The 15,112-nt window shown below is 42.9% G+C and overlaps 2 protein-coding genes across 4 annotated transcripts in view; both read left to right on the top strand.

The window, feature by feature from the left end:
- tbl1xr1b (TBL1X/Y related 1b) overlaps positions 1 to 182 on the top strand; it is a 25,710-nt gene extending 25,528 nt beyond the window's left edge. For all 3 annotated transcript variants that reach the window (XM_030403039.1, XM_030403038.1, XM_030403040.1), the window contains exon 16: positions 1 to 182. This exon is cut by the window's left edge and continues 2,924 nt beyond it. The gene's annotated coding sequence lies outside the window, so the exon portion shown is untranslated.
- A 6,400-nt stretch (positions 183 to 6,582) lies between these two features.
- b3gnt5b (UDP-GlcNAc:betaGal beta-1,3-N-acetylglucosaminyltransferase 5b) lies at positions 6,583 to 13,398 on the top strand. Its single transcript, XM_030401716.1, has 2 exons — positions 6,583 to 6,836; positions 10,799 to 13,398. Exon 2 carries the CDS (start codon positions 11,104 to 11,106, stop codon positions 12,265 to 12,267), a length of 1,164 nt encoding a protein of 387 aa, XP_030257576.1. The 5' UTR covers positions 6,583 to 6,836; positions 10,799 to 11,103; the 3' UTR covers positions 12,268 to 13,398.
- The last annotated feature ends 1,714 nt before the right edge of the window (positions 13,399 to 15,112 follow it).

The raw sequence follows: 15,112 nt of genomic DNA, 5'->3' as shown, positions 1-15,112 counted from the left end.
CATGTAAATACCGATTTTCAGATTTTTTGTTTTTGTTTTGTTTTGTTGTGTTGTCTTTGCCCTCACCTACGTTGTACTCTCTTTCTCTCTCACTCACATGGTTGCAGTCCGCAGCCTCCTGATCTGACTGTTGTAATATCACTCAGATTTCAAGGTCTAGAATAAAATCTATTTTGATAATATCTGGCGTTTGTGTGCTTGCTCCCCGTTTTCACACAGCTGCACAGGATCTCCTTTCTGAATCGAACGCTGACGGACATGAGCTTTCAATTCTGATCACTGGAAATCAAAAGCGGGATCGGAGATGGTAACCGTGTAGCCGGAAGAATCAAATCAATGGTGACAAATGGACAAATCAAATGGAGGACTTGGAGAATCGTGACACCCCTGATAACACTATTCCTTTATTTCTTGATCAGATGTCTTCACCAGGGGTCGACCGATTATTTGAAATCAAGGCCGATATTCACTCGCAGTAAAAATTAAACTCTGTGTCAAATTACTTGTGTACCATGACATGTCACCCTTGAGAGATTGTTGTGGGTGGGACGTTGTGTCAGAGGATGCTGCATCAAATCCAAAATACACTTTACATTTGTCGGTTGATGCTTCCATCACTTTGGTCTCGATAAATATCTGCAATTTTGCCATGAAATTCTGTACAGTTTTTCATGCTCCCCAGAGGATGGAGCCGACCCACATCAGGGGATCACTTGACTGTGACTGTAGCGCCACCGTGAGCGTTACATTTGGTCTTGGGTTAAATGTTTTGCGAAATACTGCACAGTTCATTGTAAAATTTAATCATGGAATTCGGGTCAATATTTCATGTAGCGCCATCGTCTGGTCAATTATGAAAGATTTGTACTTTTTGAACAACGTAATGTAACTTTTAATTACCTTAAAACAACAGCTTCAAAATCCTGTCAGTGCGATTCACTCAGTCACATCCCATTCTCAATAAACACATGCACCGATGCCTATTATTGAAAATGTATTATTGGATATTTATATATCGGTGAAATTACATTCAAGTCTTTATTGTCATTGAGCAAAACAAGGGAAAATCGAATGTCATTGATATTGACACGGCACAAAGCTAATTTACTTTCACAGACCTAACAAGCACGGCATGTAGACGCTCTGCTGCAGCGGGTGGCGGTATGCACCTTTACAGTTGGTTTGCGATGAGCCAATAACAGCAGAAAGTCACACGTTGAAATTTGAACAGAGCTATAGAATATTGAATCATTACATCTCAGCCTTTCTCATCCTCAGGTGTGCTTACACTACAAGAACTTCTTTTGAGGAAACCAAACCGTGAAATCTTCTGTTGTTTGTTGCTTTTATGTGCGCTAGTTTTGTCAGTGAAGTTACTTCATTACAGCATGTTAGCATTTAGCTCAAAGCGCCGCTGTGCCCGAATGCAGCCGCAGACTGAGGTGCTCGCTGCGCTTATTCAAATGAAGTGGTGACAGCTTCCTCCTGCTGATGCACATTGTGAGATGCTGAAAAAGTTCAACAGGCTAAATGTGCTTTTAGCAGCCTTTTTGAATGTCATCTGGATTATTAAGCACTCAGAACAGGAGTGGGTGTCCCGCCTTCTTCTCTTTCCCTCATGTTTCTCCACAAGTTTCTCACTTAACCTTTGTCATTCTGACTGCTGCTGCTGCGGTTCTTAACTACAGATCACAGTATTCAGGCCCAGACTCTTCCTTTATCAAAAAGCATGCTGGCACCGTGGTTTGCGTTATCTATTGAGATGAAATGTGCGGCAGTTCACAGAAAAACACGTTAATCAGCTGAGTTTGCACAATGTTCTGCCACAAATGCCCAGATATGCAGGAGAACTGGTGTTTGAATTCCTTTCATCTGGAGATCTGGAGAAATTCACAGATTTCTCATGATTATTACAAGAAAATGACCTCATACGGTTTATGAGAATAGACTGTGGCGTTCACACTGACAACGCTCAAACCAAATGTTTTGTGTCGTGGTAGACAGGTTAGGCTCTCATACAGCGTTCGATCTTAAGCAGATGTCCTAACTGTTCTATGCGAACAAAGAATTCTTGTTCTCGTTAGGGAACTTGGAAACAAACAACCCCTTGTTGGAGGATGTTTGAACTGTGTAATAAAATATGTATATGAATAGGTTAGATTGAAGCTCACTCCTGATATCCCATGAACCCTCCAAGTCATAAAAGGAAACAACTGTGTTTGTTTCATCTGATAACAGGAAGGTCACGTTGATAATTAATACATAATTACCTGGGGATCTCGAGATAACGGCATTACTGGAAGCACCTCTGCTCTTGGCTCTGCATATAACTGTATGTGTTCCCTGTATGTTGCCACTGCTTCTGCACGTCTCTCACCTCTCATCACATTTGTGCATTTTTTGCCGTGTTTGCTGTCAAACAGATTTACACGCACATCATTTTTTTTCTTTCATCATGTTAAATGTAGAAAGCAAAAAGCTCCTTCTTTTTTTTCTAGTGTGAATCTGACTGCTGGGTAACTGTTGGTGCCCTGGGAGAGGGCGGGCCACGCAAGATAATGAGCGGATGAACAGAGAAGATCAGAGTGAAGAGGTGTTAGATTTTACAGAAACGCAGTGCAAGGAGAGAGTGAAACGGAGGAGAGCAAAGATCCAGCGGAGCCCAGGGTGTGACGATCCACAAGCATCAATATGTGAGCCAGCAGGAGCCAGGAGAGGAAGATGGTCCCAGGGGCCCATGGTCCATCAGAGGGGAGCCTGAATGAAAAGAGAGGAGGAGGAGGAGGAGGAGGAGGAGGAGGAGGAAGCTATAGAGAGTGAGAGAGCGACACACCTTGCAGCTTGTGGGTACAGAAAACCCCCCAAAAAATTAGAGAAATGCGATGTTATCAGAATAAGCAGATTGTTGTCTGTCTGCGTTGTGCCTGCTTCTGATGTCAGAACTGTCAAACTCCCTACAGTTTCTCTTCTTTCTGCTCGTCTGTGCCTCCTTTATCTCAGCTTGAAACATTGTCGACTTGTGTGGGCATGTTTTCGTGTCAGTTCGGGGTAAATTCTTTCCACGAGCTGAATTTATGTGCAATTGAGTCGCCTCTATCTGAACACAGATTGATGTGAGAGTTATTCAGCCACCCTACTACTAATCTAACTACAAAGCAAGGAATCTCTGTCTGTCTGTAATTCACACATCTCAAGAATTGTTCATCTAATTCACTTCACATTGGCAGGTGTGTTGCCGGGAACTCAAGGAAGTGCAGTGTTGAATTTGTTGCAATTTGAACATACGACGCGTTCAATATTAAATGAATCTCGCTCTGTGCAGCAGCAGGGGTGCCTCTTTAGCGCTCTGGCTACATGGCTCTGCAGACTGAAGCTGGACTTCAACGTGATTCCTCTCTAGTGATCTCGTGGGGAAGCAGACGTAAACAAAATGGAGATTAGAATGGTGCAACAACTTTCTGCTGCAAGTCCGGATGAGTGGGGAGATTTTCCATTCTTGACCTAAACAATAAATAAATCCAAACCCATCTATCAGCAGGTCTAAGGTTTCCAGACGTGCAAATAGGAACTGAAATTGTGAAAATGACAGCAGGCTCTTCGTGTCTTAGAGTGTGTATTTATGTATGCGTGTGGACAAACATGCACACAAGCTCCACATACCTCTTTTTTTTACACTCTGCTCAAAAAATCCCATGATGCATTAGTCATGTGCTCGGCAGGACCTGACCGTCTTGCACTCTAGTCTCCTACATCCGTGACCTCCTGACAAGCATTTCTTCTAATCAGGTCATTCAGTATATTTTTAGAAATTCATCTCCTGGAGCAGTCGGTTGCCAGACTCTCAGGTGAACTTCGGAGCAGCTGTATTGAGCGAGGTTTGACTGTTTGAGGGCTGCTTGTTTGTCTCAGTCCGCACTGTACAGAAAATAAATGGAAATCAACACCACATATCAGATGCAAAAACTTGATTCTACAGTCGATCTGTAAGGGGGAACACTGAAACCCACTGCTTTAATGAAAATTCTAGATATCCTCATGTAATTCAATTTGCTGTGTTTGTTTTTGGTCTGCCTATACTTCTGATTGCTATGTGTCCTAAGGTTTCCGCTAAAACACATTCCCAACCAGTCAAAGCAGATGGCCCGCTATTGAGTCTGGTTCTGCTCGAGGTTTTGGCCTAAAAAAGACAGTGTTTTTAATGCCACCGTCGCCAAGTGCTTGCTCATGGGGGAAACACTGGGTCTCTGTAAATAGATTAATCAAGGGGTATGGTTTAGACTTGCTCAGTTATGAAGATGTCATGAGATGACTTTTGTTATGACTTGGCGCGATACTAACAAAGACTGAAAAAGACTGAAATAAAGTCATGCATTGCACAAAGTTTTGTAACTTTTTTTTTCATGTTGAAATAACGGCTTCGCGGTCATTTTGATGGTACAATGTATTACAGAACAGGGTGAAACAGAGGGTAGGATCTCAGCGTTACACACATTAACTTCAACATACACGTTTTCAACACATAACATTGCTGTGATGTAAAAATCTGGCAGATTGTTACAGAGCTGGGATTTGTATTCACAACAGTTGCTGTGGGGGACGCTAAATCACACAAATTGCCAATATCTACATAATGTTGCTTTCCTGATGGCTTTGAAAAAAAAATTTTTTAAACTCATAAATTCTGATTGCAATTGTTGTTTCTTTTTTTTTGATGCATCTACACACACTGAGCTACGTCAGTTTCTTAACATACAACCCACCCACATTTCTTTAGATAGATTTTTTTCCAGCTGACATGTTTTGATCTGGTCCTGCACGAATACATAATATCAGAGCGTGTGTGTGTGTGTGTGTGTGTGTGTGTGCGGTTGGGGGTTGCTCTAAACACACTTGCTTTCCTGTCAGCAGCAAAGGTATTCAAACCCAAAAGTACTGCACAAAGAGGCACTTCAACAGGAAAAGAACAAATGGTTTGAGATGGTATTGACACACTTCCTGTTTTTTCTTCCACTTTTCCATATTTGTCACATTTACATGAATACAAGACTCTGACATCCAGCTCACGCAAACGTTTTTTAATGATCGTTTCATTTATTGAAAGGAAATAAAGTTCTCATAAGCCCATATCACACATGTGACAGGGTCACTGTGCCCCTGAAGCCACAGCACAAATGCATCCATATGTTTGGTTTTTTTTGGCCAAAACTGCACTCGAGCTTCAGATCAGGTGTGACTGGACCAAGGTCTTCCAAAACGGTGCACGTTCGACTCTTAAGTCCATAGAACATTATCCCAACAGGTGCGAGGGTTATCAATTTGTTAATTTTTTTTAGCAAGTGTGACAAACCCTTGTGTTGCTCTAGAATAGCACATGCACTCAATCAAACCTAAAAACATGAGTAACGTGGGATCATGGGAGTTGTTGTCTTTCATTGGCAGAAATGTTCATGGTCAAGCTGATGTCAGGTTTTGTTCATGTTATGTTTTGTCACATTTGTTGTTTTCAGAAATGTTCCGTATTATATCTTTATGTGTGTGCGGTTCCTTAGATTTCTATTTGGATTGTTTTGTGACTTCCAGGATGAGTCGTGAAGCCCCCCTTGGAGGTGTTTTGGTAGGAAGGCCACCCCTGGGAGGCTTCACCATAGAACAGGCAAAGTAAAACACCTGGATATATTACTACGTGGGCAAGTTTTGTTATTTATTTATTATTCCACAGTTATTACAGTTGTTCCACCATGACCTCGGGATAGTGACCAGGAAAAAGGGGGGCCATTTTCCTCTGACATCGCACTCAAACTGTACTCAAACGAAACGAAAAGTTTAATCCGGAGGGTCAGCAGACCATATTTCAAGGTAAAACAACAGGTTTGGTAACCGATTAGCTTCCATTAGACTACAGCTAACATTAGCATTTAGCCACCTCCCTAGCTAATGTTACTGTTTGATATGATATGATTAGGAGCGGCGTAAATTTATTCGGAAATAGAAACAGTAATGTTAGCTTGGAAGTTCTTTTATGCTAACGTTAGCTAACAAGATGTAGTTTTACCGCGAAATAAGGCCGAATGTGCCTCCACGTTTTGCTATTCATTGTCTTTTCAGTTGACGATCGCTTGGGAGGCTGTGAAATGGCAAGAAATTGGCAGATTGCCGGCATTTGTGTGACCTGCAACTTGGAACACAGCTGCATTACATTATTGTAGTGTTCTAGTTCCCAGTCGGAGGGAAATGGCCCCCGTATGAAAAGGGTCTATATGGGGGCATCCGAGATGGCGATTTCACAACATCCATTTTATTCAGAGTTGTCTGAAGAGCTGAAACAGTTACTTGTCACACATATGCAACATTAGAAGGAATCAGGTTTTTTCTTTTGAACAATATCTCTTATTGAGACTGATACTGACTTTGTTCTGTTATCACGTCTTTCGCGTGTCACTCAGAGCACATAGATGAGGCCTAGAGAGGGCGCGCCTTCCTCTCATCATTTACTCCCCCCCCCTCTCTCTCTCTCTCTCTCTGTCTCTCTTAACACCTTACACAGCTAGCCAGGCCACCCCCACACTAAGAGAGGAAGGGAGGGGGAAAAGAACCAAGGCAACGGACACATTAACAAGCAACATTACAGTCACACACACTCGGAGGGCAGAGGAAGGATCAGAGAAAACAAAATCCCTCTCAGATATTCTCACATAGGGTCTTGACGGTTCACCAAGGGACTGATGCCTGCTGCTGACAAGTGTTCGACCTCCTGTCATGTGAGAGAAAAGTAAACTTCATCAGAGAAGACGACTCACTCTGGACCTCTGACTCGGATTCATTTTTTTCTTTTGCCGGTAAGTGTTGTTGTGTTGTGATCACTCCACTGATGGTGTGCTGCCTCCCTCTGCCTGTTTCTAAATCTATTTATACAAATGGTGACTTTTGAAAAATGCTAGTTGGGGGGGGGTTCACTTTCTCAGTGCTTGTTTTAGATGCAGCTGAGAATTGAGGACTTGTATTTGCAAGTTGTATTTGTGGTGTTGGTGTAGTGTAGTAGTATGGCTCTCAGATAGAGAGTGACAGCAGAACGGCCTGTTTAGGATAGAGGCAACACCTTTAGTCAATAATATGAGAAGATAGTAGATCACAGACACACAAGACATAAGGATCACCTGAGGTAAAGAAATATTAAAAATAGGGACAATTTCAAAGCAGTACAGAGCGGCAGGATAAACACCATACTCACTAGGCGCTGTCACATTGTTGGTTGTTCACCTGTCATGTGAGCTCTCTTCGCCTGCTGGTGTTTGCTCTGGATTTTCTTTAACAAATTAGATAGTGAGGTCTCACATGTATTTTTGGACCCTTTTTTTTAGGGAAGTTTGTATTTCTTCCCCCAAGAAGAAACATCGGAACAACATCGGAAATATTGATGAAAAAAGATTTTTTTTAACTGTACTCTAATCTAGTGAGTAAATATGTATATGAGATATAAAACAAAGCTGGAATAAAAGGCATGCTATGGGCCCGGACAGCTGGACATGCATTGTCCTTAAAAAAATTCAACACATTTTTTAATTTTTTTATTTAAAGGGGCACTTTGCCGTTTTGGATAATAAACGCACACACAGAATTTTAATATCTACAATATTTATTTTCCTGTTCATAGAGGAAAATAAGCTCAGTTTGAAGCTAAAAAAGGTGGCAGGGTCCGCCAAACATAATCAAAGTAAAGCAGTTTGAAATGATGTTGTCTTTTGGGGCCACTTTGTTTATTCAGTTTATTTCGTCATGAAAACTAAAAAAGTTTGCTTATTTTGTTTGTTGAGGCAAAAAATATGAAATCAGTCACTGAAGATCTTCTCTCAGAGTTTCATGTAACATGTATTTTTGCCTCCGTCCCGATACAATGGTGGTGAATGAAACTTCAATTTTTTTTATTTATTATTTTTTCAGAAATAGTGTCCCTTTCACTTATCATGGACAATTTTCATCTTAATTAATCTCTACTGAAATAATATTCCCTATAAGAACCCATCTCAACAGTGAGGTTGTTTCCAGAAAAACGTTGCCGTTGAATGTTTGTTTTATTGTTATCGGAAGCTTTTTATGGTTACGGTGTGACCAGTCGTCTGGCCCAATCACATGCTCATCAGCCCTCCTTTTTGCCCATATAATATGCTACATGTACAGGTCACAGTCCAGCAGACGTCTGTGCTTATCTCCAGTAAACAATATATGACTCTGTAAAATCGTTGACAAGAAGAGGAGTAAAATACTGGCATATGACAGGTAGGCTGTAAAGTGAGGTATGTGTTCCTGCTGGGAAAATGACTATAAAACAAAGAAATACCACTAAGTGAGTTTGTGTAAAACCAGGAGGCTGATATGAACCAGAGGTGTGGCGAGGCAGAGTTTCTCATTATCAGCCAGAGAGAAAAGAGAGCCATTCTGAGCCAATGACCCCATTAGGCACAGGCCATCCAATGATGTTTAAAAAGCTCTCGGGGTGCGGTGGGAGTCCCAGGCCCCGTGCCCATCATGATCCCCCCTTGGTTTCAGCCCAGGCCCGGCCGGAAGCAGGTTATTCTCGTCCTGCTTTGTTGCTGCCGAGCCTGTCCATTGTGTCCGAACGCTTTCCATGACTCTCAGCGATTTCAGTGCGTCTGCACCCTAAACCCCTCCATTATGGACTGGCTTGCATTGCCACATTTGCTGTGTTGGCTTTTGCATTCAGTCGCACCCCCCGCTCCGCCCCTCCCCTTTTACCCCACCCACTAATGTTTGACTTTTTTCAGCTAGCGTTACTACTTGCGCACAGGAACACTGAATTCAAGTGGGTGCAGTCAAATGCCAAAATCAGATCTAACCACAAAAAGCTCCCAAGTTTAGAGTAGCTTTAGTTGTGCTGCTGTTCTGGCACATGATCTGAGCATGCGCCTTCTCTTTCTGAATCTTTTTTAAAAAAGACCTTTATATGGGTGTTTAATTCCCAAATCACAATGTTCATGCCAGTGGTGGCCAAACTTTTCCTATTTGAGGGCCCAAAATGAAACTTAAAGCTGCTCTAAGTGATATATTTTTATTAAAATGAGTGTTAAATAGCTGGGTCAGTAACCCATGTCAGTAAAAGAAAAGATCTGCTCTGGTATCCCTGCCCACTTCATCCAATCAGGACAGAGAACCCTGTAAAGAGGTGGAGCCTACTGTTTTCTGCTATGTTGGCCAATTGCTGCTCTGCATTCATGTGGTGAAGTAGAGGGGAGGGAGGGGACCGCTGAGTGCAAAACAGAAGGGAGGTTGACGAAAACAACAACAATTGACCATATTCGCACAGCGGCCATTTTCCTCCAACTTCATGCCCAGGGTGGGAAGCTCCACTTTTTGGTACTTCTGTGTTTCAGATTGTAAGCTGTGTAAACAGGGAATCTTAAAATTCTTATCATATCACTGCTTGGAGATTGATCAGCAACTGAAAAGATAATGGATTGTGAAAATCCAGAGGGACACTTGGCAAATGTATAAAGGTTCAACAACATATTTGATTAACAGCTAACATTAGCACTCAACCACTTCCTAGCTAAAATTACTGTCTGAAAGTGTTACACAGGCATATCTTTTGTATTGTGTTCCGAGGTTTCCCTTACTTGACTTACTTCCTGTGCAAAGTCACTCTTCCCACCAAAAAATAATTATTCGATATCCACACTTTTTATGATACGTTCATATGTTTTTACTTCACTGGAGGCTGACTCCATGGGATGAGCTACTGGGTTCTTTTCAACGGCTTGTTGGGGGTCAGCACCTTCACATCTGGTCTTAATCTCACAGAACAACAACCATTCATATGATGTGTATAAATACATAAATACATTTACATTCAGTCTCACTGTTGCGGCTTTATACACATCCACCAAGTAAGACCATTCTGTCACAATGTAGATTAAGGGTTCCGTGTTCACTCTGACTCTAACCACATGTGGCTGAATGTGCAACTGATCTCAACTTCCTCTGACTCAGTCCTTTAGAGACATTTTGAAAACATGTAGTCAGTAGAAACTCAAGATGATTTTAATCATGTTTTTTTATCTGGTGTTGACTTAAAATTAACATAAAATTGTGTTATTAGTCAAATTTTTAGTCCTGTATAGTTTTATCTATTTTAGTCTGTGTTGTTTTAATATTGCGATGTGTGGTTATTTTATGAAAGGTGCTCTATACGCCGATCATCCACAACATTGAGTTCCTCTTGCAGATCCATCAAGGCATGGACACAAGTCCTCTGGGGGAGTCCTGTGGTGTCTAGCATGGGGATGTTGGCAGTGGATCCTTTGGGTCCCGTAGGTTGCTGGGTGGGGGCCTCCTTAGAACGGACTCGTCCCACAGATACTTCCACAGGTTGGGATCTAGTGAATTTGGGGATCCAATCAACACCTCTCAGTTTTTCTGCTGTTGACTGTTGTTGCTATGAGGGGGTCTACAGTGTTTGGGTGGGTGGTGCGTGTCAAGTGGCACCCCCTTGAATTCCAGGACCTATGGTTTCCCAGCAGAACACTTGCATTGCACTGGATGACAGACGTCATTCGATTCAATATTAATGGTTGCAATGTTGTGGCGGATCAGTGTAGATCAAGTTGAGTCACAAAAAGCTGTGAATGAGGCAACTGCTCAAAAAAATACAACCTTGCAAAACATGAACAGAAACAGTCCAACGGTATCATTGAGAAAACTTGTATTCTTTCATTTCCACTTCCTCCTTTAAGGGTTGCACTCATGTTTCATAAAGCATAAACTATCTCTCTTCTCTCTGCTTTAGGACAACAGCTTCATGGGTGAAAGATGAGTATCCCGTTGCCTGGCGATAATAAGCGCGTCAGTGATTCTGCTGCAATGGTTGATGTTTCCCAGCAGACCCAGTGACACTCACATATGCCTCCTGCTGCATGCGGAAAGCCTAGGATGGAAGACCCACCAAGTGCTGCTCTGAGGCACTGGAACGACACTCTCAACCTCCACAACCTCATCAACAATCATCTCACCTCCTCCTTTGCACACACTAGCTGCTTCACCACCATCACCAACCAGACAGGGACCACCGCCACTGGCTGACAAGATTCCAGGATGTTTGTGAATTTCCGCCGGATACGAAGATGCCAGTGTGTGCAGCTGATGACCACATGCTTGGTGTTGTCAGTGGTGATGGTTTGCTGGGAGCAACTGGACAACGGTGTTGTCAGCCACGTCAAGTCATACTCCTATCGCTACCTGGTCAACCGCTTCACCTACATCAATAAGAGCCTCACCATCCCACGAGAGCAGGCCAGAAGCTTCAGCAACTTCCGCTACCTGCTGGACCACCCAGATAAGTGCGCGAACAAGGACGTCCTCCTCCTCCTCTTTGTCAAAACATCCCCAGAAAACATTGAGAGGCGAAATGCCATCAGATCCACCTGGGGTAATGAGACCTACATCCAAAATGAGCTGGGAGTGACAGTCAAGGTGGTGTTTGCCTTGGGAGCGCTTCAAACCAAGAAGGACGAGCCCTCGTGGAGCAAGAGGAGCGGGGTTGGTTTCCAGGAACAGCTTGTCCACGAGGACCGTCTCCATGGCGATTTAATCCAACAAGACTTTTTGGACTCCTTCCACAACCTGACACTGAAACTGATCCTGCAGTTCCACTGGATGCACAGCCGCTGTGCACATGCCCGCTTCCTTATGACTGCCGACGACGACATCTTCGTCCACATGCCCAACCTGGTGAGCTACCTGCAGGACGTGAGCAGCAGAGGCATCTCAGACTTTTGGATTGGTCGCGTGCACAGAGGGGCGCCACCAATCCGCAGCAAAGACAGCAAGTACTATGTCCCCTTTGAGATGTACCAGTGGTTGTCCTACCCCGACTACACAGCTGGGGCTGGGTACGTTGTCTCCGGGGACGTAGCAGACAAAATCTACCAAGCCACGTTGACCCTGAACGCCTCTATTTATATAGACGATGTGTTCATGGGCATCTGCGCCAACGCCATTGGTGTGTCACCGCAGGAGCACGTCTATTTCTCAGGTGAGGGCAAAGCGCCTTACCACCTGTGTATCTATGACCAGATGATGACCTCACATGGACACGTGGAGGATATATACGACCTGTGGAAGGCAGCGACCCACCCACAGGTGAAACAGAGGACCTCCGGACTCTTAGGGAGGCTGTACTGCACTGCCGTGAAAATGTCTCTCCTTTGTAAACCTTACTATTTCAACACTTACCCTTGCAAAGCAGCCTTTTTGTAGTATCACTTAAGGTTTCTGTGTGTGTCAGTGTGTGAGGGAGTGTGTCACAGGTCGTAATGAAAAGAGGATCATCGCTGTGAATATTACCTCAGTCCCTTCAGTCGGACACCAACGTCATAACACTGGAGTGAGTGTTTTGTGTTTCCAGAGGCAAAGAGGCCGGCGGCCCACGTTCGTCACTGTTAGAGATCGTCAACACGTCAGTGACCTCGAGTCTTGTTGCTTTAATCATGAGGTAGTCCTGGTAGTCTATGAGGCAGTCCTTATTTTGATAAATAAACTCGTGTATTTTCAATTTCAGCCACTTGATAAAGACTGTCTTGGATTTTGAACCCTTCCACTGCTTTGATACAACAACAAAAACATTTTCAACATCCCCTCTACACTTTTAAAGCTTTTTAAAAACCACTGGGGACCTACAGTGTTGGAGGTCTGTGTGTCTGATATGACGATGCGGAGCAAAAGTAACATTTAGATGTGATGTGATAGATAGTGATGTGTGAGTCAGAGTAAGAACAATATCCTGTAGGTCAGTTACGTACCAGCGCTAAAAATGTCTCCACGTCATGAAGTGCAAAATTCCACACAGTGAAGTAGAATTACAGACAGCTCCCGTGCGGAGACAATAATGAAGTAATGATGGGCAACGGAGTGTACTAACTTGACAATTTTGATGGTGTAAGATCCTTTTTTGTAATCAAATTTGTGACATTTGTGACATAAACATGTTTTTTAATTAAATAAAAGTCAAAGTGTTTTATTATTATTGTTAGGAGTGCTCGTTAATGTCAGCGTGTTTGTCAGGAAATGTCTGTCAGGAAACAGTTTCACTGGTTTGACTGCACATCTTTTTTTTAAAAATGAGGGCACCTGTACATTTCAGAACAACTGTTTCAATACTGTGGTTAAACATTTTTCACTTCCTGAAGTTCCTGCCGATTGCCTGGAAAGTTGCTGCACCTGGACAAGAAATATGGTACGTTAGCGAAAGTGGGTCGCATCTCACCAACCCCAACCTCAAAATCCAAAATGACTGTTCTACATATCAGTGGCTGTCAAAGCTATAGAATATAGGCTACTGCTAAATGGCACATCTGTCTTATTAAATCTCATTGAATAATTCCCATACAGTACTGTCGCTCTTCTGTCTGTGGACATTTTTACTGTTTTATGTTTTTATGCGCAGAATACCATGTAATGTATTTTTATCAACTGGTGTTGCTAACAGTGGCAAATAAAAGTTGTCTAGGCAAGTATTAGGCCCCCCCAAGGTAAATGGAATTAAATGATAGTTCTGAACGCAACTACAATCTGTTTTTTACACTTTTCATTACTCTTTTGTCTGTTCTGCCAGCCGGTTAGCTTAGCTTAGCACATAGACTGGAAATGGTGGAAAACAGCTAGTCAGCCTCCGTCTGGAGGGAACAATCTGCTGACCAGCTGCGCCAAACCGCTCAAATTAAAAGGCCATCTTATTTGATAAGTCTGTACAAAATGTGTGTAGCAACAACTCAAGTTAATTTCTTTTCCTAAACGAGACAGAATAGGCTACTAATGAGCACAGTTCAGATGTTTAACTTTTTGTCTTTAGTGACATGCGGGAGTTTGAATTGCAGTAGCAGAAAAAGTGCTTAAAAAGTGACGATACAACAACTATCCTGTGTAAAATGTTTCACGAGGAGTGTTTTTATAAGGTTCAATGGGGCAAAAAACAAGATACATCTTGATTTTATCAGCAAAAAAGCTTCTGCTGAAAAAATGGAAAAAGACAACACACCAGCTTCTAAACCACAGGTTTTCACTGTTATTTTGGCAGTTCAGTTTCGGTGAAAGCATTAAAACCACAGTGCTGCTATAGATAAAGCGCATGCATGAAAGCAAGCAAGGCAATGAAGCCATGTGCATTCAACACCAACTACTACACTGATTCTCAGACAATCCCTGCATGCGCTTGCCCTTGTCCCCTAGTGCAACAAGTCTGCCTCATTAGAGAAGAAGTGCAAACATTTGCATGAACGTGCATGACAATATACTGCCTAAACACATCCTTAGGAGCGAAGTGAGGGAGAGTGTGTGGTGGAACACTGCTCACTGCGATTCTGATTGAGGCGTCTGACATGTGATACGCCAGGCCAAAAATACCCCCGGCACTCGCTAGAAAGTCATCAGCGTTCAGAGTGTCTGATCCACGGAGGCATCTGGCACGCTGCTCACAGTAATAACTGAGGCTGTTCCTCTGTCAGTGTTCGACGGGCGCAAGATAAATGTCACGAGCCCTTCAAATGAATCTGCTGCTCATTTTTTCCGTTTTCAAATAAGCCAAGGCAGAATTAGGATTTTCCCTCTCGGACATCACTGAAGCTGCAGCATGATTTATCGACTGTATTATTGTCATTGCTTCTTTATTCATCTCCACTGTTCATTCCCTGCAGCCTTGTACATCCTCATTTCTGCTGCAGCAACGGTCACGTTTCCTCTCTGATAGTATTGCATTTTCCACAAATCTCATCCCAGTGAACATCAAACTGCCTTTTAATATCACTAAATAAACATTGTGCCTCTGCCACTTTAAGGTCACGGAAATGTCGCCCTCCCCTGACTTCACCTTGCCTCACTGTGATTCGCATATATGTGTATTTATGGCACCTCATCTCAAAGCGCGATGTTGCCTGGATTAGCTGTTCTCCAAACAGCTGCTCTGTTTCCAAGGCAACGTATAAAGAAGAATAATTCACACCAAGGATTCAGACGGGCCTAAAAACACAGCCAGCTGCCTGCATCTGTCCACTGAGGTGCTATAACTGACTCTGTTTTAAATTGTCCCTTGGGTTAATATCAACGTAAA

The sequence above is a fragment of the Sparus aurata genome, chromosome 21, assembly GCF_900880675.1.
Source record: "Sparus aurata chromosome 21, fSpaAur1.1, whole genome shotgun sequence".
Taxonomy (NCBI): domain Eukaryota; kingdom Metazoa; phylum Chordata; class Actinopteri; order Spariformes; family Sparidae; genus Sparus; species Sparus aurata.
Note: the sequence above shows the minus strand (reverse complement) of the source record. Positions and strands in the feature narration are given on the sequence as shown.